This window comes from Callithrix jacchus, chromosome X, assembly GCF_049354715.1.
Source record: "Callithrix jacchus isolate 240 chromosome X, calJac240_pri, whole genome shotgun sequence".
In the NCBI taxonomy this organism is placed as follows: domain Eukaryota; kingdom Metazoa; phylum Chordata; class Mammalia; order Primates; family Cebidae; genus Callithrix; species Callithrix jacchus.
The window spans coordinates 96,999,797-97,021,351 of NC_133524.1; the positions used below are offsets into that span (position 1 = coordinate 96,999,797).

The 21,555-nt window shown below is 36.7% G+C and overlaps 1 protein-coding gene across 3 annotated transcripts in view; it reads right to left on the minus strand.

The window, feature by feature from the left end:
• Positions 1–21,555, minus strand: part of SYTL4 (synaptotagmin like 4) — a 53,577-nt gene that overhangs the window by 16,717 nt on the left and 15,305 nt on the right. For all 3 annotated transcript variants that reach the window (XM_008989589.5, XM_008989590.5, XM_054251504.2), the window contains 4 exons: positions 9,213–9,392; positions 8,746–8,961; positions 8,508–8,617; positions 8,190–8,289 (listed from right to left, as the gene is read on the minus strand). In XM_008989589.5, the coding sequence (XP_008987837.1) occupies positions 8,190–8,289; positions 8,508–8,617; positions 8,746–8,961; positions 9,213–9,322 (536 nt within the window). In that variant the 5' untranslated portion in view covers positions 9,323–9,392. The remainder of the gene's footprint in view (positions 1–8,189; positions 8,290–8,507; positions 8,618–8,745; positions 8,962–9,212; positions 9,393–21,555) is intronic.

A 21,555-nucleotide genomic window follows, 5' to 3' on the forward strand; every position in this document is an offset into this window, starting at 1 on the left:
AGAATATCCACATGATTTGGCCCCTGCCACCCTTCTCCACTCTCATCTTTCACCCCCACTCCTCCTCAAACTTTATATTTCAGAAAGATGAAGCTATTTTGGTTCTCTGAATATCCTGAAGCTCTCCATCTTCCCTCTTTTATCTGCCTAGGATGTTCTTTTCACAATGGCCACTTTTCTTCACCTGGCTAAATCTACTCCTTCTTCAGATCTCTCCTTATATGTCAATTCCTCCATGTCTCTCAGGCCACGCCCCTACCCTAAATCTGGATTAGTAAGCTTCCTCTGTGCTCCCATAGCATCCTGATTTCTTACCAACAGTCACCACATATGTAACTATTTGTTTATGTCTTTTAAACAAATTATTTATTTTGTTCAATAATTTAAACAAATTAATGTCTTTCTCCTCCATTCGGCAAAGTTCCATAAGACCAGTGACCACATATCTTATTTACCAATGTGTTCCCAATGCCTTGAAGAGAGACTAGCATAGAGTGTGTACCCAAGTATTTTTATTGACTGAATTCTTGAATAAATGCCCTCAGTGGGGCTGAGATACAACCATAAATAAGCAGTATGTCTAGAAGACAGTATTCAAGTGACCAGAAATCTTTTTTAGCTTAATTGCCTTCATGAAGGATGACTCTGGGAATTCAAAACAGCAGTTCTCATCTTTCAAGGAAAGGACACCATTCCTGGGGCCCCTTACCTCAAAGAATTAGTGAGAGAAGTAGGAAAAGGGGGGAAAAAATCCATTCTTCCTTGAATATCTCAAATAACTTCCCCTGGCTCCCAGGACACCACACTCTCCTGGTTTCCTCTTCCAACCTCCCTGGCTGCTGCTTCTCAGTCTCCTTTGCTCGTCCCTACTCCTCCTGTAGACCTCTAATATTTTAATGGTGTCCAAACTTCTTCCTCGGGCTGTTCCTCCTCTCTATTTAGAATTATCCCTAAATGATCTCATCTATTCTCATGGCTTTAAATATCCTCAATAAGTTAAAAACTCAATTTTATTTATTTTTACTTATTTTTTATATTTTTTAAGATGGAGTCTCTGTCACCCAGGCTGGAGTGCAGTGGTACAGTCTCGGCTCACTGCAGCCTCCATCTCCTGAATTCAAGTGATTCTCCTGCCTCAGCCTTTTGAGTAGCTGGGATTACAGGCTTGTGCCACCACACCTAGCCAATTTTTGAATTTTTAGTAGAGACAGGGTTTCACCATGTTGGCCAGGCTGGTCTTGAACTCCTGACCTTAGGTGATCCACCCGCCTCAGCCTCCCAAAGTGCTGGAATTATAGGCGTGGGCCACCGTGCCCAGCCTCAAATTTTCTCGTACTCAAACTCCAGACTTGTTTTTCCAATGGCCTACTCAATGTCTCCACTTGGATGTCTCAAACACAGCAAACCCAAAACCAGAGCCCTAACCCTCCTCCAAAGCTGCTCTTTGCTCTGTCTCATCAAATGGCAAATTTCTCCTTTCATTTCTCAAGTCAAAAACGTTAAGAATCATCTGTTACTCTTTTTCTCACATTACAAATAAAATCTGTTGGCAAATCACCTTCAATGTATACCTAGACTCTGATCCAGTCTCCCTGCCTCCATTGCCATTACTCTGGTCCAAACCACCATCATCAAGCTCCTGGATGGTTGTAGTAGCCTCCTAACTAATCCTGCTTCTTCCCTTGTCCCTATACAATCTATCCAGAACACAACAGCCAGAATGAGCTTTTAAAATATAAATCAGACATAGAACTATTATATGACCCAGCAATTCCACTCCTTGGTACCTACACAACAGAACTGAACAATAAATGTCCACACAAAAACGTTACGTGAATGTTCATAGCAGCATTATTCATAATAGCCAAAAGGTGGAAACATCCTAAATGTCCATCAATGCATGACTAGACAAACAAAATGTGGCATATTCATATAACCAATTATTCATCAATATAAGAAAATGAAATCTAGATACATGCTACAACATGGATGAACTTTGAAATCATTATGCTACTTGAAAGAAGCCAGCCACAAAAGGCCACATACTGCATGACTGAATTTATAGGCAATGTCTAGATTAGGCAAATCCATCAAGACAGAAAGCAGATTAGGGGTTGGGGTAAATAGAGGTGATTACTTAATGGCTATGGGGTTTCTATTTGGGGTGGTGAAAATGTTCTAAAATTAGATCGTGGTGATGATTGCACAATGTTCTCAAAGTACTAACAACCACAGAATTTTATATTTTTAAATGGTTAAGATGATGATTTTACGTTATATAAATTTTACCTCCATTTTTCATAAGAAGACAATATAAAGCTGTGTCCCTCAGAGCCATCTTTCTTACTTGGAGTAAAAGACAGAATGCTTACAAGTGCCACCAAAGTCTTAACATGATCTGCTTCTCACCTCATCTCTGTCCTCATCTCCTTCTAAGGCCTCCCTTTCTCACTCAGTTTCATATCACTCAAAGGTGCCAAACTAAAACTAAGATACCCTAAGGGTTTGCTCCTTCATTTGATTCATGTCTTTGCTCAAATGTTACCTCATTATTAAGACTTGCCCCGGCTATCCTAATGAAAATAGTATATGTACACACATTCATTCCTGGCATTCCCTATACCTTTGGTCTACTTCATTTTCTCCATAGCACTTGTCAACATCTGATATACCATACATTTACTTGATTATCTGTTTATCTCCACCCTCCAAATCTAAGCCCCAGAAACAACGGGCCTTTTTGTATTCAGCAGTGTATCCCAGGGCCTAAAACAATGCCTGGCAAATAGTAGGCATTCATAGATATTTGTCAATCAAACAAACTAATAGATGAACAAAGAATGAGGTAACCAAAATCCAGTAAAGAATAAACTCTCCAAGTTGTCACATGACGTTTGTGACAGTTCTGTGAAAATAGACAGCAGGGTTGAAATCTAGGACTTGCAAGAGGTGAAATGTTGGTCATTCCTTGAAAGATGTATTAGCTGTATAGTACAAGACATAGCAGGGGGCTTGATTTCATTTTTTACTTCAGAATCGTCCTTTTTCCCCTTTTGTCCCCCATATCCCTGCCAAAAAACCCAAGCAGAACCATTCCTCCAGAGGGGTAGTTTTAATGATGTCCCATGGAGAGTGGTTTTTGCTTGTATTTTTTTCCTAGAGATTAATATATACCAATCCAGAGCTAATATAAACAGCCCAAGGGCAAAAAGGCAATTATTTGACATCTGTGTAGTAAAAAATAGATTAAGAGATGGGAGCCCTGGGCTCTAACTATCTGTATGATCTCAGGTAAATCACTTATCCTGCTTTCTTTTCTGCAAAAATAAGGGGGTTGAATTAAATTATCTCTGAGTATCCATAATTTCATGGGAAAGATCATTTATGGTCACTTAATCTGTTTTCACATTTAGGATAAATAAGAGTCTTCTGGGTCCAATGAGACAAGAGATCACAGACAACCAGCAGCAGTAGGTTTCAGAAATTACATTCTGACTGATGATGTCAGATATGTTAATCAGGTTCAGCAAATGAAAGCCATTCTTATCCTTAACCAACAAAGAAAAAAGGGGGCCTCATCACCTGGAACAGATGAGTCAGCCACCCAAGGCTGTGTAGATAAAAATCACAGTACACATATACCATGAAACACCATACAGATGTCAAAATAATAAAACAGATCCTTGGTGCTGACACGGAAAGATGTTCTACAATTTTTTTCTTTTACACTTAGAGTAATAATTGACATAAATAAGCTGCACATGTTTAAGTGTGCAACCTGACATTTTGCCATATGTAGACATCTATAAAACTATCACCACAATTAAGTTAATGAACACATCTATCACTCCCAAAGATTTCCTCCTGACCCTTTCTAATCCCTCCTGCCCTTCCTGTAAGTGTTGATCTGCTTTCTGTCACTGCTTTCTAGTTTGTATTTTCTAGAGTTTTACATAAACAGAACCATACAGTATGTACTCTTTATTGCTTGGCTTCTTTCACTCAGCATGATTATTTTGAGATTCATCCATGCTGTTGCATGTATCAATAGTTCATTTCTTTCCATTGCTGAGTAGTATTCCATCATATAAAGAAATCAGTATATCCATTCACCTGCTGATGGACATTTGGGTTATTTCCAGGGTTGGGCTATTACAAATAAAGCTGCTATGAGCATTCACATACGAGTCTTTGTATAAACATATGCTTTCCCTTCTCTTGAGTAAATACCCAGAAATGAAATGACTTAATCACAAGGTAAATAAATGCACAATGAACTTTTTAAGATACTGCTAAACGCTTTACAAAGTAACCATGCCATTGTACAATCCCACCAGCAGTATATAAGAATTCCAGTTGTTTATAATAGCAAGAAAGAAATGTAGAAAAGAATTTTTTAAATCCAGTTGTTTTACATCCTCACCAACAACTGGCATGGTCAGTCTTTTTAATTTTAGTCATTCTAGTGGGTATGTAGTAGCATCTATTGTGATTTTTAGTTCAAATTTATTTAATGACTAAAGATGTTGAGCATCTTTTCGTGTGCCTGACATCTCTATATTGTCTTTGGTGAAATGTCTTTTGTGCATTTTCTATGTGATTGTCTGTATTATTGAGTTTGTAAAGTTATTTTTCTTTCACTTTTTTCACTTAACATGTATATTGTATCATCCTTTAAAAAGAAAAGAAATTAAAACTTAGGAACCCAACCCACATATGTATATTTAGACAGTTTGGTAGTCCATATGCCAAAACTATTTACAACTATTAATGATAATTATCTAGGGAAGAAGCAGTGAGGTTACTGGAGGACTTACTTATACATTTCTATATTATTTTTCAACAATCATATAAAATATGATAAAGTCATTTCCCTTTGGGTGAGTGAAAGTTAGGGAAAAACAACACATACCATACAAAAGCCAAAAATTAGCCACCACAAACGAATGGTTCAAAAATAAAGCCTCACAGTCATAGACTTCAAAAATTCATGACTAAGAAAATAGAAAATTGTGTTTGGCAAAGCTCCTTAACTAATCCCTTCAAATGTGGCAATTTGCAGATTAAGCAAATGAGTAGTCAAGAGAAACAGAAGTCCTCAAGATTTGTATCCCCAGGTACCACTGTAGAACCCCAACAGAGACAGTTAAGACTGCTGGAAAACATCATATTCCAGCGCACCTGTATGAGCTAGGGGATTAACCCAGATCTGGGACAAATAAGCCCTGAACCAAGACATTTAAGAGAATTTCAAGAGACCAAAACCCAGGACTTCAAATTGCCTTTTGCACCCACCCTCTTAGGTTTCAAGAAAAGAAATATAGAAAGCAATATTCAGTCCTTAAAGTATACCTAAGAATGGGGAAAAGATAAATTGTTTCAAGTTGAGGTGAGAAGAATTCACATATCAGAGGAAACAAAAGATACAGACAAAACTTCCCATATTAAAGTTGAGTAAAATGAAATAAAATAGTCTAGCAGATATATAAATAGCCATGGGGTGGAGAGAAACGAAAACAATTTGCAAGATGTACAAAGAACCGATTCTGGAGAAGAATTTAACCCTAACAAAACAAGTAGGTTTCTTGTGAGTGCTTTACACTACAGAGGAACTAAAAACATAAATTCAATGAAGTGCAAGAATTCAAATACAAGATGATAAAACAACAAAATAAGAGAAAGAAGACTACAGCAAAGAACAAACAAACCTAAATAAGATAATTCATTCAAATAAATAAATTAGAACCAGCAAAAAGGAAGGGAGGAGAAAAAGGGGAGGGGAGGGAAAATAACTGAAAACCAAATTAACAGCATGGAGGAATGGGTTGGGCTAATCATGGTTAATTGCTTTCACCATTTTTCCTATTGCATTCAATAGTAAAAGAAAATGACAAAAATAGAGGATAAGAAAATCCAGTGTCTCTGAGGTAGAGAACTTAACTAATAAAACAGAAAGAAAAAGAGTTCAGGGATATGATACAGAAAAATTTTCCAGGCATGAAGAAAGAACTCATCAAGGGCATATTGCATATAGGGGAAGATGATACAGAATGATCACCATTGAATTACAACCTTGTTAAGTTACTAAACTTCAAGAAAAAGAAAAGAAAATTTTCAGGTAAGTCTAATTTCTCTTTCTCTCTCATCCATAAGAAAGAAAAACAAGAGTGAAGGTGTCCTCAGACTTCTTCACGGTTACATTCAATGGAAGAAGACAATGGAATAAACTCCACAACATTCTGAGGGAAAGAAAATGTGGTCTGAAAACATATCCAGCCAATATACCATTCAAGTATAAAGGCACCTGGCAGACATTCTTAACATATAAGAATACAATAAATATAGCACCTGCAAACTCTTCTTGAAGGAACTCCTCAATGATGAAATCGAGACAACCAAGAAATAAATCAGAAATAAGGCCTGGTTTTAAGCATACAATCCTTTTAAGTATAAAACTAAAAGTAAGCAGATAAAACAAGCAGATGCTTTATGGTTATATAAGAGAATGTAAATATTATAAACCCTGACAAAGGAAAAATAATTTGAGTAACAAATAGGGAAGATAGAAGGAAATAATTGAGGGGAAGTGTAAGAAAGCTAACTGCTTCCTCTTTCACAGCAAAGCATCCACTAATAACGTTAAATATTGAAACAGGTAGATTTTTTAAATGACCACTAACTCCTCTCCTAAGTATCTACCTTAGAAAAATGAAAGCAGAAAAAAATAAAAGAAAAATGAAAACAGGCAAGGTGTGGTGACTCACGCCTGTAATCCTAACATTTTAGGAGACCAAGGTGAGCAAATCACTTGAAGTCGGGAGTTCAGGACCAGCCTGGCCAACATGGTGAAACCCCATCTTACTAAAAATACAAAAATTAGGTGGGCTTGATGGCATGTGCCTGTAATCCCAGCTACTTGAGAGGCTGAGGCAGGAGAATCGCTTGAACCCAGGAGGTGGAGGTTGCAGTGAGCCAAGATGGCACCACCACACTCCAGCCTGGTCAACAAGAGCGAAACTCCATTTTGAAAAGAAAAGCAAACAAAACAAAACATACATCCACACAGAACACTTAATGAATGTTCATAGCAGCATTACTCTTACTAACCAAAAAGTGGAAACAATCCAAGTGTTCTTCAACAGATGAACGGATAAACAAAATGTGATAAATACATATCATGGGGTATTATTTGGCTATACAAAGGAATGAAGTTCTGATACATGCTACAACATGGATGAACCTTGAAAATGTTAAGTGAAAGAGGCCAGTCAAAAAGGACCATATATTGAACCCAGATATATGGTCCTTTATATGAAATACCCAGGATAGACAAATATAGAGAGACAGAAAGTAGATCAGTGATTGCTTAGGGATGGGGGAGGGTGACAGCTAAAAGGGTTTCTTTCTGAGATGATGAAAATTTTGTAAAGTTGATTCAGGGGATGGTCACGCAAACTCAGTGAATATGCTAAAAGCTATTGCATTGTACATCAAAAATAGGCAAATTGTATAGTATGTGAATTATATCTCAATAAGGCTGTTACCAAAAAAAAAAAACACTAAAAAAGTGACCGACTGCTCAATGGCTTTCATAATATTTTTTCTTAACCTTAGAGGAATGTTAACAACTAATACCTTTTACATTAAAAATAATTTGTCTGAAGATCAGCTTTTCTTTCATTTTATTTCAGTGTTTTATTCTGTTAAATTCAAGTAAAATTAAACAGGATGATTTTAATTTATTATACTATGATCCCAGTATTAAAAAGATTTTTCAGTTTATCCATATAGTCAACCCATTATGGATATGCATAGAAGATATATGAAATAATTTTCACATAATGTGAAAACTGGGGTAGTAGGAATGTGGGTCATTTGTTGCTTAATAATGAGTATGTGTTATTTCTATTTGTCTTCCAATTGTTCTTATAAAGAACAAACTATTCAACCTGAGAAAGCTGACTGCAAAATATAAAAAAACAAAGTAAATATACCAAAATGTTAATGTCTACATACAAGCAATGAGATTAGGAATGATTTTTTTACCTCCTCCTTTACTATTTTCTGTATTTTCCAAGTTTTCCTATAATGAACATCTATTATTTTATAAACGGAAGAAAGTAAAATGAATAGCAAAAGAATTAAAGAGAGATTTTAAGTATTTCTTTAAACAATTACTTGATTCTTACCTGGGGTCCCTCTGCTGCTCCTGAATGATCTTTCTTCCCGGCCAGATGTCACCAACCTGTATCTGACGGTGGGACTGTTGCACTGCCTCTCTTTTACTTACTTCAAGACAAACAAAAGTATGCCAGGGTGGTGGTTATGAGTAAGGGAAAAATGAAACAACCCTCATAGCAAATCCCCTGAAATACACCATGCTTGCAGAAGGGATGACAATATAATTTTCCATTCCCCACAAACTGGCTGAGCCCATGGAGTTAAGATAACCAGTCAGAATACACTAGGATTCCATACCAAGAACTATCTCTAGACAGGTCCAGTACCTGCGGGTTTGTAGCGCAGGGACATCCTGATTATCTCACTACCTGTGCGAGAACCAAAGCGATTCACTGTCTGGTCATAAAACCACTCCCCAGTTGCTTTCTTCAACTCTCTGGGAAGAAATAAAAGAAAATAACAGACGGATAAAGAATGGTTCTTGTCTAATAAAGGCTGAGGAAAGAAATTCTCATCACAGCCAGGGCCTCATCTCCTCTCTACTCAGCCATAGGAGACACTCACATTTCCTTGGCGCACACCTTGCACCTCCAGGTACCATTGCTTTCGTGTACGCGGCAGTCTTGACACACCAGGTGATTACAACCCCGACAAGTATTGGTTTTGGGACTCAAACGGCCCAGGCTCTCCTGGCACCGTGCACAGGTCCGATCACTGTAGTGTTGGCTGCCCCTCTTGGCCCCTTTCCTTTTCATCTCCAGTAACTCATTCTTTAGTCGCCTGTCAAGACCCAAAAGAGAAGCACAAGTGGATTCAGGATATACATAGATTGGATGGAGAAGGGTTGAGAGATAGACAGTAGACTATTTGCTTCTGTGAAAGCAACAAACTCAGAGCCCAACGTGACCCAGTAAGTAGTGGTAAACATCACATATACAAATTCCTATGAAAGTCAGTTGGGAGACATAAGGAAAAGCCCAGATATTATTGCCCGAAGGCCTGGGACCCTATGCGTTTTGAGGAACTCTTACCTAATCCTTTTCTCATCTGCTTTTTGGACCTCCTCATCTCGCTGTAGAACATTGAGAATCACATTCTTTTCCTCCTCAGACAGAAAAGAAAGGTCCAGTAACTCCGACATGATTTATTCAACTTTTTCTTCTACTCTTCTTTCTTCAAGGCAACCAGACAAGGAGCGCTACCAGACTTGCCTGAAATGACAAAAGAACTAATTTAACACAGATGATTGACTCAAGAATATGCCCACAGCCCTAAAACCTTTCAGTAGGCTACTTCCCCCTGGAGCCAAGCTAAAAAGACAAAGTAGAAGTATCTGACCTATTTACTCTTCCTACTCCCATCCAAATCATGGTCTGAAAATGAAGAGCCTTTGATTTTTCAGAAAGAAAAAGTTATTCATGACTCTAGGAAAAGGATTGGTTATTCAGTATACGCATCTTAGTCTGGAAAGAACATAAACAGCTGAGTCAATCTCCCCCTCCACCAAGTGAGTCCTCAATCATCCAATTTTTAATACTTTAAATGTTCTCAAATCTTAAGCCCATTAACCCAAATAACCAGGCAGCTGGTCTCTGCAGTGAAGGAGCACATGAAGGCTCCTGCCACTTTAGGCCCAGTTCTCTACTTTTGAGCAGCTTCCATTCTCCCAGAAGTCAGTCAGCTTTCTGCTATGCTACAAAACTTCTACCACCTACTCTATCTCTCCAAGTTCTCGTCGCACTAGCAGACTACCTCCAGGATATCTTTCCCAAATTCATGAACATTTGTTCAGCACTACTCTGACATGCATTGTGTAAAGTGCTGGGGATACAGAGATGAATAAGACACAGTTCCTGCCCTTAAGAAATTCACAGAGTAGCAGGGGAGACAGACATACATAAATATAATATGATGCACTAAATGCCATCAGAGGGATTATAAATTAAGTGCTATGAGAACTTAGGGAAGAAAGTAACTCATTCTATCTTGCATAGAGAGAAGAAAGAGAGCAGTATATATGGGAAATTTTACAGAAGAGGTGGATTTTGCCTTATCAGAGGACAAATTTCCTGGTAGGGAAGAATGGTAGAAAAGATAGTTTGGGACCAGATTATATAACTCTTAAAAACTTTTTTAAAAATTTAAGAATTTTGGCTCAGCATGGAGGTGCTCGCCTGTAATCCCAGCACTTTGAGAGGCCCAGGCAGGAGGACTGCTTGAGCCCAGGAGTTCAAGACCAGCCTGGGCAACAGAGGGAGACTGAGTCTCTACAAAAAAAAAAAAATCAAAACTTAGCTGGGTGTGATAGTACATGTCTGTATTCCCAGCTACTCAGGAGGCTGTAGTGGGAGGATTGTTTGAGCCTGTGAGATTGAGGCTACAGTGAGCCAACATCATGCCATCACGTGTGGCCCACTCTAGCCTGGGCAACAGAGCAAGACCCTGTCTGAAAAAAAAATTAATTTTAAAAGTTATTGCATAGACAATAGAAATCCATCAAACATCTCTGATGTTGCTTTTTGATGCTGGGAAATCACATGACGAAATTCATTTTACAAAGACATGTTATAGCTATATCACTCTAGCTATAATATGAAAGACTGATTTAGAGGACAAATCAGAGGACAATTTAGTAGTACATACATTTTAAAATAGGCATACTACTTAAACAAGCAATATGACTTCTAAGAATCTACCTAATAGAAATATTCACACAAATGTGCAAAAGTATATGCACAAGAATGTTACTGTAACATTACTTGTAAGAACAGAAACAATTATTTAACAGAGGAATCATTAAACAGTATAATCCAAATAATATGTCCACATAATAAAACATTATGTTGGCATTAAAAATGTGATAGATACATATGTATTGAAATAAAAAGTATGAGTGAAACAATAGTTGTAGGACATTAACAAATGATCTATCATAAAGTATTTATCTGAATATTTGGATACACAAAGAGAAAGGTCTAGAACAAAAGCCACTATCATTGATTTCTCTTGAAGAGTAGATTTGGGAAGGGGCAACTTTCACTTTTTACTTTATATAGTTCTAATTTGTTTTTACATATATCTTCCATTTATATCTCAAAAAAGAGAACAATACAAATGAGGCAGAGAAATTATTATGATACTCCAGCAAAAGACAACATAGATTTACTAACTGTGCCTCTAAACAATTATACCAGTCATTTTATTTTTCATTTCATTTTATTTTTCATTTTTAGAGACAGAGTTTCACTATGTTGCCCAGTTTGGATTCAAATTCCTGGGCTCAAACGATCCTCCTGCCTCAGCCTCCCAAGTAGCTGGAACTATAGTCAGAGCCACCGTGCCCAGCAGAACAAGTCATTTTATATCTGATCCTTTGGCTTCTCATCTACAAAATGACCCACCTCAAACGTTGCTAAGAAAATTAAATAATGTGTGTTAAAGGGCCAATCACAATGTTTGCAGTACAAATACTTGCTGAATCTACTAAAATGATAAAGGCTTGAGCCAGGCAGCAAGAAAAAACAGAATAGGTTTGAGAAGTAGAATTGACAGAATAGAGAGACTGAGTGGAGAGGATGAAAAAGGTGAAGTCAAAGATGCCTAGTTCACATTAAACAACTGACTGGCTAGTGACAGCCCTCATAGCAACAGGAGATATAAGGAAAGAAACAGGTTTGGACCTAAGGCAAAAAATTTTCTGCTCTCCTTTGAAACTAGACTGCAAGCCCCTTTCATTTTTTTTTCTTTACTAATTGCTTTTTTTTTTTCTTTACTACAAGACAGTAGAAAACATAAACATGGAAAATCTATATAGGTTCCTGAAACCTCAATATTTCCTCAACTTGTATACTTCCTGGTCTATATTGAATTATAAGATATTAAGCCTCTTTCACATACCCTTTCTTAGATAGTCTCAGGGAAGTCTTCTTAGTTCTTATCCCTGAGGAGAATATATATTCTCCATAAAAACAAAGACTTTTTCAGCCAGGTGTGGTGGCTCACACCTGTAATCCCAGCACTTTGGGAGGCTGAGTTGGACGAATCACAAGGTCAGGAGACAATCCTGGCCATGGTGAAACCCGGTCCCTACTAAAATACAAAAAATTAGCCGGGTGTGGTGGCAAGCACCTGTAGTCCCAGCTACTCAGATGGCTGAGGCAAGGGAATTGCTTGAATCTGGGAAATGGAGGTTGCGATGAGCTGAGATCATGCCACTGCACTTCAGCCTGGTGACAGAGCTAGACTCCATCTCCAAAAAAAAAAAAAGAAAAGAAAGACTTTTTCAATCTTCTCCTCTGTATCTGTCCTATCACTTAATGCAATATCTGGTATGTAGTTTTGCATATGCTGCCAATATTGCTGATCACTGTCATTATCACTCCCAACAGTATCCTTTAATGAGAATTGACTATATGCCAAACAAGTACCTTACATATGTTAACTAATTTAATCCTTGCCACAACACCAAGAGTGAGTGACTATTATTACCCCCATTGTATAGGTGAGAATTCAGGAGAGGTTAGGCTAACTTGCCAAGAATAATGAGCAAGTAAATGAAATTGCAGGGATTCAAGCCCAGGCAATCTGATACTAGAGATGGTGCTCTACTGGCTCAGTCCAGGCAGAATTATAACCAAAGCAATTAAAAATACTAAACAGACAAATCAAAAGCATTGTGGAAATGAATTCCCATATGTGTGATTATGGCTCAAACACTGGGCAAAAGATCAGTGGCTCCTGGATAAAAGAGATATTATCAGTTACCTGTAAAAACCAAGGCTAGCACAGGTACACTAGAAACGAGAACAATACCAGATGAGAAATCTGGTGCTTGTGGAGAAGGAGCAGAATATTGTGATGAGAAAGGCACGTTGGCATAATAATGAGACCAAGTAATATCAAAATACAGGGAAGTAGAACTACTAACATTGTACATCTTCCCTTTCTTTTTCATTTATGGACCTGACCAACCAGAACTGTCCCCTCTGAAATCTTAAATTCAAGAATTCCCAGTTTCCTACCATAGCTTACTCCTGCTATATCTGTTCTTCAACCTTATTAAGACCACAATCTCTTGTGCCCCACATTTTCTCTTGGTCCACTTGCCTCCTGCTGATCTATTTTCCTTCCATACCCATCCTGGTCTCCAGATGGCTTAACATTTGAACCACTCTCACCAGTACCTTCTGCATCCGTATACCTTCATCCTTCTGCCACAACTGCCCATGAAAATCCCAAACCTGTGCTAATGCTATAGCCTGCTCTGTCTGCTCCCATGCCCAGGTTCTACATAATTCCTGGTCTATAACCAGCTGAACCCTCACTGTCACCCATAAATCCTGTTACTTACACTTGTTCAATTCCTTTACCTAGTCCGTTTGGGTTCTATTTAAGCCTTCATTCATCTCACGCTCCTACTTCCTTTCCCTCCAGTTCCATCAGACATGCTTGTCTCATACTCACAAAAAGATTTTTGCAAGTCCATCAGCCATGTACTCTGTCAACTCCCTGCCACCTCCTCCCCATCACTTGCCAATCTGACTCCTTTCAGAAAAGTAATATCCCACCCCGATTCCCACCTTCCACCATAGATTGCTGTTGTTTCCAACACTAACCCTGTTAACAGCCAGCTTGCTTGCAATGGGATCTTGCAGAATCAGTAATGAGGAGAAGAAAACAAATTAAGAACAAAAATTAAAAGGCAAGAAGAAAAATTAAGTGCAGAAAAAAACTGAGACAAAGAGAAAACAAAAGGTAAAATGATAAAAACGAGCTCAAGTATAGCAATGAATATGAAATTTATATATGAGCAAAATTTACCTTTGAAATACAGCGATTAACAGACTGGATAAAAGAAAAAATCCAGTTATGTGCCATTTATGAGAGACACATCTAAAACAGAAATTGAAGGGAAAATTGAAAGTAAAAAGATGGGAAAATATATACCAGGTAAATGCTAGCCAAAAGAAAACTGAGCTAACTATATTAATATCTATAAGTAAAAAAGACAATAAAAGCACTATAAAGAACAGATAAGATCACTACACAGAGATAATAAACATGCATGCACTAACAAAACATCACTAAATATACAAAGGAATAATAGAGAAATTTAAAAATCAACCATTAAAATAAGAGGTTAACATATACCTCTTTGTTGTTCCAATTATTAATGGTACAAGCAGATACAAACTAGTAAATACACAGACAAGTTGAACAACAAAATGAACCTGATTTAATGGAAATATAAAAAATTCTATATCCAAGTGGAGAATGACATTCTTTTTGAGTACATATAGAATATTTACCCCCAAAACAGACTATGTACTAAGCTATACTGCAAGTCTCCATAATTTTTTTTAAAAAATCCTTCTCATACAGACCACAGTCTCTGACTTCAAGGAAATTAAATAGCAAATTAATTTAAAATAAGATAATTTCTTATCACAATACTTTTTGAAAATTTAAAAAGACATTTCTTAATATCCCCCGTGTCAAAGAAGAGATCATAATGGTACTAAATCTATCCTTAACATCTTAGAGAAAAACCTGCCTCCTGCCTCACTACCATCACTATTCCCCATTCTATGGCAGAATGTTCTCTAGAAATTCAAAAGGAAAATATGAAAGAAAAAGACAGCTTTCATATGCAATAAACTAAGTGATATAGTTTTATGGTAAATAGTACATCATATTTTGAAAACTAGAACTCAGGAAAACAACGGAGGCACAAATACAGTTATAATAAGAAAACCAGACAGATGTGAAGTTAGAAAAGCTATGACTATTCAGATACTCCCAATTTATGGGTACTAGGGTTTAACAGAGAAACCAAAGCCCAAGAAAACTTGTTAAGACACTTCATTATATTCAGTCCCAGGTGTACAGTCAAAAAGGCAAGGTTATCTATTGAGAAGACCATGGCTTAGGTAACATAAATGTGAGAATCTGAGCTCAGATGGACAACTTGTTCTGTGTTAGTCCTGAGGTGTCAAGACTCAGATGAAGTATTTTAATGTAGCATCCTGTGGGACCCATGCCCATAAAAAGATATTTTAGAAAAGGTGGTTTGTTTGCTTAGCAATTATATATACTTACGGCTAAAAAAAAATCAGTATGTTAATGCAAATACTTCCAAAACTAAGGGAAAAACTAAATCTACCATCAAAATGAGAAGTTAACATACCTCTCTCAATTACTGATAGTACAACAGATGAAAAATTAGTAAATATGTAGACAAGTTGAACAACACAATAAGCTTGATTTAAAGGACATATGTAGAATTCCATATCCAATTAGATATATCCAGTCTATATCCTAATCCTAATGATTGAGAAATAATAACAATGAATGAAAATAAACACTAACACAACTGGTTTTCAAGAAGATGATAGGAGAGCTATCTCAAATTATTTCAAATTCTGAAGACCAGTTTTAAAAATGAAAAACTGGGCTAAACTTGACAGGAAACATAGAATAATGAAAATAGTGGTGGAAGACAGACTTGGATTCAAATCCTGGCTCTGCTATTTTTTGCTATATGACCTTGGGCACAAGGCTCAAATATTAAAAAGATGACTAAAAATATAGAATTTCTTGTAAGAATAGTACTCAGATTAAAAATAATAATTGGTGTTCCCAAAATGAAAACTAATGTGAATTAGGAAACACCAAGTAATGTCCCTAGCCTAGGCAGCAAATACAACAGATTTTGCTGTGTTACATGCTGGCCATACATAAATATGAAGATGCTAATACATCATACTTATGCTCAAACTAGAAACACCTACCAGATGTAACCTCTTTGAAGGTAGGCACTATATCTGGATATCATATCCCCAGGAGCCTGGCACAGTGTGTGACATACAGTATGAGTTCAACAAAAGTCTAGTGAATGTCTTCACCCAGAAATCTATTGGTGTTTACATATCTAAACTTAAACCCATGGAAATTGAAGAGCTGTAATAGAGCTGAGAGAAGAATGTTTTTGTTTTCCTGAGGCAGTGTGTGAGCTGTGCTTAACAGCTTGGACTCTGGGCCGGGCGCGGTGGCTCACACCTGTAATCCCAACATTTTGGGAGACTAAGGCAGGTGGATCACTTGAGGCCAGGAGTTCGAGACCAGCCTGGTCAACATGGTGAAACTCTATCTCTACAAAAAATACAAAAAAAAAAAAAAATTAGCCAGTCATGGTGGCTCATGCCTGTCTGTAGTCCCAGTTACTTGGGAGGCTGAGTCAGAGAATGACTTCAACCTGGGAGGTGGAGGTTGCAGTGAGCCAAGATCACGCAACTGTACTCTCGCCTGGGCATCAGAGTGAGATGTCAAAAAAAAAACAAAAAACAAAAAGCTTGGACTTGAGCCAGACTGCCTGAATTTGAATCCCAACTTCCCCATTTTTACTAGCTGTGTGATCTTGGGTAAGTTACTAAACCTCTCAGTACCTCAATTTCCTCACTTGTAAAATGAAGATAAAAATTGTTCCTATCCTTTGGGGCTTGTTTTTATAAGGTTAAATGAGTTCTTAAAATATGTAAAGTGCTTAAAGTAATGAGAACACAAAGAATGCTAAGTGTTACCTATTTTTGTCAGTTTGTATATGTTCATTCGTGCTTTCAGACTTAACTAGGTCTTAGAAAATAATATTTATTTGCTTTTAAAGGATACAGATGAATTGTGAGTTAAACTGTCTAGACATCAGTTAAAGTTTCAGGCTATTGTTTTTGTTATTTAATTTCTTTTTATTTCAATAGCTTTTGGGGTACAAGTAGTTTTTGGTTACGTTGATGAATTCAGAGTGATTAATTCTGAAATTTTAATGCACTTGTCACAGGCCACTATTTTTGAAGTGAAGACCTATGCTGACAGCCTTATAGATGACAGAAGATTTTCTTACAAATTGACTCATGCTCAAGGGCCAAAAGGCTGAGCTGGTATTAAATTATTCTTCTAAAGTTATAAGTAGTAATTATATGATGGTTTTACAAATACATTCTAATAGATTACCATATCCTGCCAAAGTGATATAATAAAAGTATTTTGCTGTTTAGGCTAAGGACAATGGATAATTTTGGTGAAATTTATGTCTCATTGAACATGAAAAAGTGAACCAGAGGCTTCAGAGGCTTTCAAAATATATTAATTTAACCAAGAAGCCTGAATTAAACTGCTCTTGTTAAACCAATGATACTATGTTTTACAGAAAAACTGATGAGTTTTATACTGATACGAGATTTATACTGCTGCAGGCCAGATTCTATATACTTTTGAACTGAATTATCTATGTCAAGAAATGTGAGGGTTCTATACTTTGTTCTAAAGATGAGAATTTAAATTGGGCTACAAATTACAATTGGCCATAATTGGGGATTATAAAATGTCAAGGTGGAATGAATTTCTACCCTGCCTGAAACAATAACAGCAACAACAAATGTACAAAATGCATGAAACAATGGTTTTTAAATCATTGAACATCAGGCAATGAAGGACTATGATCTCTGAGATGGGAAACAAATAAGGTGAGCATTTTGATTTTCCCAGCTTACTGTCTTAAGAGAATTTCCAGACAACGGTACAGAAAGGAAGAACCCAAGTAGAGCCTGGTGAACTCTCTACTAGGAGAGTGCAGGAGACAGAACTGAGAGTCTGGCAAAACCCAAGTAACTGGAGTTCATAGGACAGAGGACCTGAGAGAGCTGCACAGAAAGAGAAAGAGATCTTTAGAGGCCTGCAAAAGGTTTCACTCAAGTGTTTAGCAAAGGACTAATCAGTGCATGGTATGCCTATGGGAAAATTACTCTAGGCCAGGGAAAGAACTACCTGAAAGGATTCAAAAGAACAATGCCTGTCACTCACACAGGGATAGGAATAGTGCCTGTTTCTGCCAGCCAAATTGGAAGACCTCATGATTCACAGGACACTAGCTGAAGGACTCAGAAGGATCTTGACTCAGTAGTGGGAAGTAGCCCAGGTTGTTCTGGCTCTGCCTGACAAATCTAAACAGCAAAACCTAAAAGAGTCACTCTGTATCCAAGTAATTTAAGTGCATGCCAGAATAGAGCTCAAATATATTTATAATAATACAAAAATATGTAGTACTCAACGAGGTCAAATTCATAACAGTTGGTTCCCAGTAAAAAAACAGGCATACAAAAAAGCTAAAAAATATGATCCACAATAATGGGAAAAATCTATCAAAATGACCAAGAACTGACACACGTTAGAATTAGTAAACAAAGTCATTAAAGCAGTTATTATAGCTGCATTCTATATGTTCAAAAAGTTAGGTAGGGGACATGGAAGATGTAAAAAGTCTCAAATCAAACCTACGGAGAAAAGCTACAATGTCTGAGATGAAAAATACGCAAGTTGGGATTAACAGCAAATTGGACATCACAGTAGAGAAGAGTTATGAACTTGAAGACATAGCAATAGAAATTATTCAAGATGGAACACAGAAAGAAAAAACTGAAAAAAAAAAGGGAATTAATGAGCTGTGGTACAACTTCAAGCTACCTTCTATACATGTCATTGGTGTCAACCAAAGGAAGTGGGGGCAGCAAAAAATGTTTTTAAAAACAATGGCCCAATTTTGGTGAATACTATAAACTCGCAGATCCAAGAAGCTCTATGAACATTAAGCACCAGAAACAAAGAAAAATACACCATATGGCACACCATAAATTGCTTAAAACCAGAAATAATGGGAAAATCTTAACCTAGAGTGGTGGGATGGGGTGAGGATGGGGTCTTGGGGAAGGACACATTATATATATAGATGAACAAAGATAATGATAAAAGCAAATTTATCATTGGAAACAACAGAAGTGTAAAGAGAGAATGACCTCTCTAAAATACTGAAAGGAAAAAAACCCCATCAACCTATATAGAATTCTACATCCAGCAAGATATCATTCAAAAATCGAGGTAAAATAAAGATATTTTCAGACATGCAAAAGTTGAAAAAATTAATCACCAGCAGATCTGCAATATAAAAAGTGTTAAAGGAACTCTTTCAGGCAGAAAGAAAATATATAATACACAGAAATATAGGTCTACAAAAAGAAATATAGAGCACATGCAATGGTAACAAGGTGGGTAAAAATACTTTTTCTTATTATTTAAATCTCTTAAAATATAATTGACTCTTCAAAGGAAAAATAATGATATATTGTGAGGTTCAAAACATATGGTAGAACAAAGCTGGAACTTAACCTGATTTCAAGAGAGACTATAAATCCACAGTAATCAAGTCAATTTGTGGTGTTGGGCATGAAGATAGACAAATAGATAAAAGGAACAGAATAGAGAGTACGGAAATAAGCCCTTATGTTTATAGTCATTAGATTTTTTAAAATAAAGGTTAAGGGCAGTTTAGTGGAGAAATGGCAGTCTTCTCAAAAAGGAGTGCTGGAAAAACCAGATATCCATATGGAAAAAAAAAGCAAAGATTTCTGACATGACACGTAAAACATGATCCAGATAAATTAGGCTTTGTCAAAATTTAAAACTTCTGCTTCGTAAGAACTTTATTAGAAAATAAAAAGATAAGCCATATACTGGAAGAAAATATTTGCAATTTGTATATCTGATAAGGACTTATATCCAGAATATATAAAGAACCCTTCAGAACTCTATAATTAAACACACACACACACACACACAAATTTTAAAAATAGATGAAAGATACGAACAAACATGTCACCAAAGAAGATACACAAATAGCAAATAAACACATGAAAACATGCTCAATATCATTAATTATTAGGGAAATGCAAACTAAAACTACAGTGAGATATCACTATACACTTCTTAGAATGACCAAAATTTTAAATGAACCAAATGTTGGCCAGCATTTCAAGCAACTGGAACTCTCATACACTACAGTGGGAATGTGAAATGGTACAATCATATTGGAAAACAGCTTAGTAGTTTCTTATAAAGTTAAACATATATCTCCCATATGACCCAGTCTTTCCACCTTTGGTATTTACCCAGGAAAAGCAAAAGTATATGTAGGTCCCATGCAGTGGCTGACACCTGTAATCCCAGCATTTTGGGAGGCTGAGGTGGGTGGATCACTTGAGGTCAGGAATTTGAAACCAGCCTGACCAACATGGTGAAACCCCATCTCTACTAAAAATACAAAAAATTAGCTGGGCGTGGTGGCAGGCACTGGTAATTCCAGCTACTTGGGAGGCTGAGGCAGGAGAATAGCTTGAACAGGGGAGGCGGAGTTTGCAGTAAGCCGAGATCGTGCCACTGTACTCCAGCCTGGGCAACAAGAGCAAAAACTCCATCTTAAAAAAAAAATTAGCGAGTCATGGTGATGCATGCCTGTAATCCCAGCTACTTGGGAGACTGAGGCAGGAGAATTCCTTGAACCTGGGAGGTGGAGGTTGCAGTGAGCCAAGATTGCACCACTGCACTCCAGCCTGGGCAACAAATTGAGACTCCATTTCAAAAACAAACAAACAAACAAAAAACAAGCATATGCCCACACAGATTTGCATGGAAATATTAACAGCATTATTGGTAATATCCCAAGTCTGGAAACAACCCAAATGCCCACTAAGAGGTAAATGAATAAACAAACTGTAGTATACCCATGCAATGGAATACTACTTAGCAATAGAGAAGAATGAACTACTGATACACACAGCAATATGAATAAATCTCAAAATAATTATGCTTACTGAAATAAGGCAGGCAAAAATAATACTGTATGATTTGATTTATATAAAACTCTAGAAAATGCAGGTGTCTATAGTGACAAAACAGAATCAATGGTTTCAGGAGTTGACGAGGGTAAGAAGGGTAAAAGTACAGAGGGGCAAGAAGGAAGGTTTAAAACATGACACAAGGAAACTTTTGGCGGTGACAAGTGTTAATATCTTGATTCTGGCGATATTTTCATGGATATATACAGATGTCAAAATTTGTCAAATTGTTACTTTAAATATATATAATATGTCGATCATAGCTCAATAAAATGTTTTTAAACATTTTAATATTAAATGTAACTAAACTTTCTTCTTGTAATCATTAAGTTTTCCAATCCCAGAATACCTTTAAGACACTAGGAGCCTTTAAATGAATTGAAACAGTAAAATACTTTGTGTCAAGGTTTTTTTTTAATAGAGAATAAACAATGCAGAGTAGGTCTGAAATATTTCTCTTACTATACAGTTTTTTTAATCTAAGAGATGTGTTTCACCTTTTAACCTTTCCAAATGAAGAATTTCAGTGAATTTTGAGCAATTTGTTAAAAATGTAAAAGCATGTTCAGGAACAGCAATAAAATGTTTGCATAACTGGTGCCTGGAACTATGAGTATGATTATTTAGTAAGTGCATCCAACCAATACACTTCTTT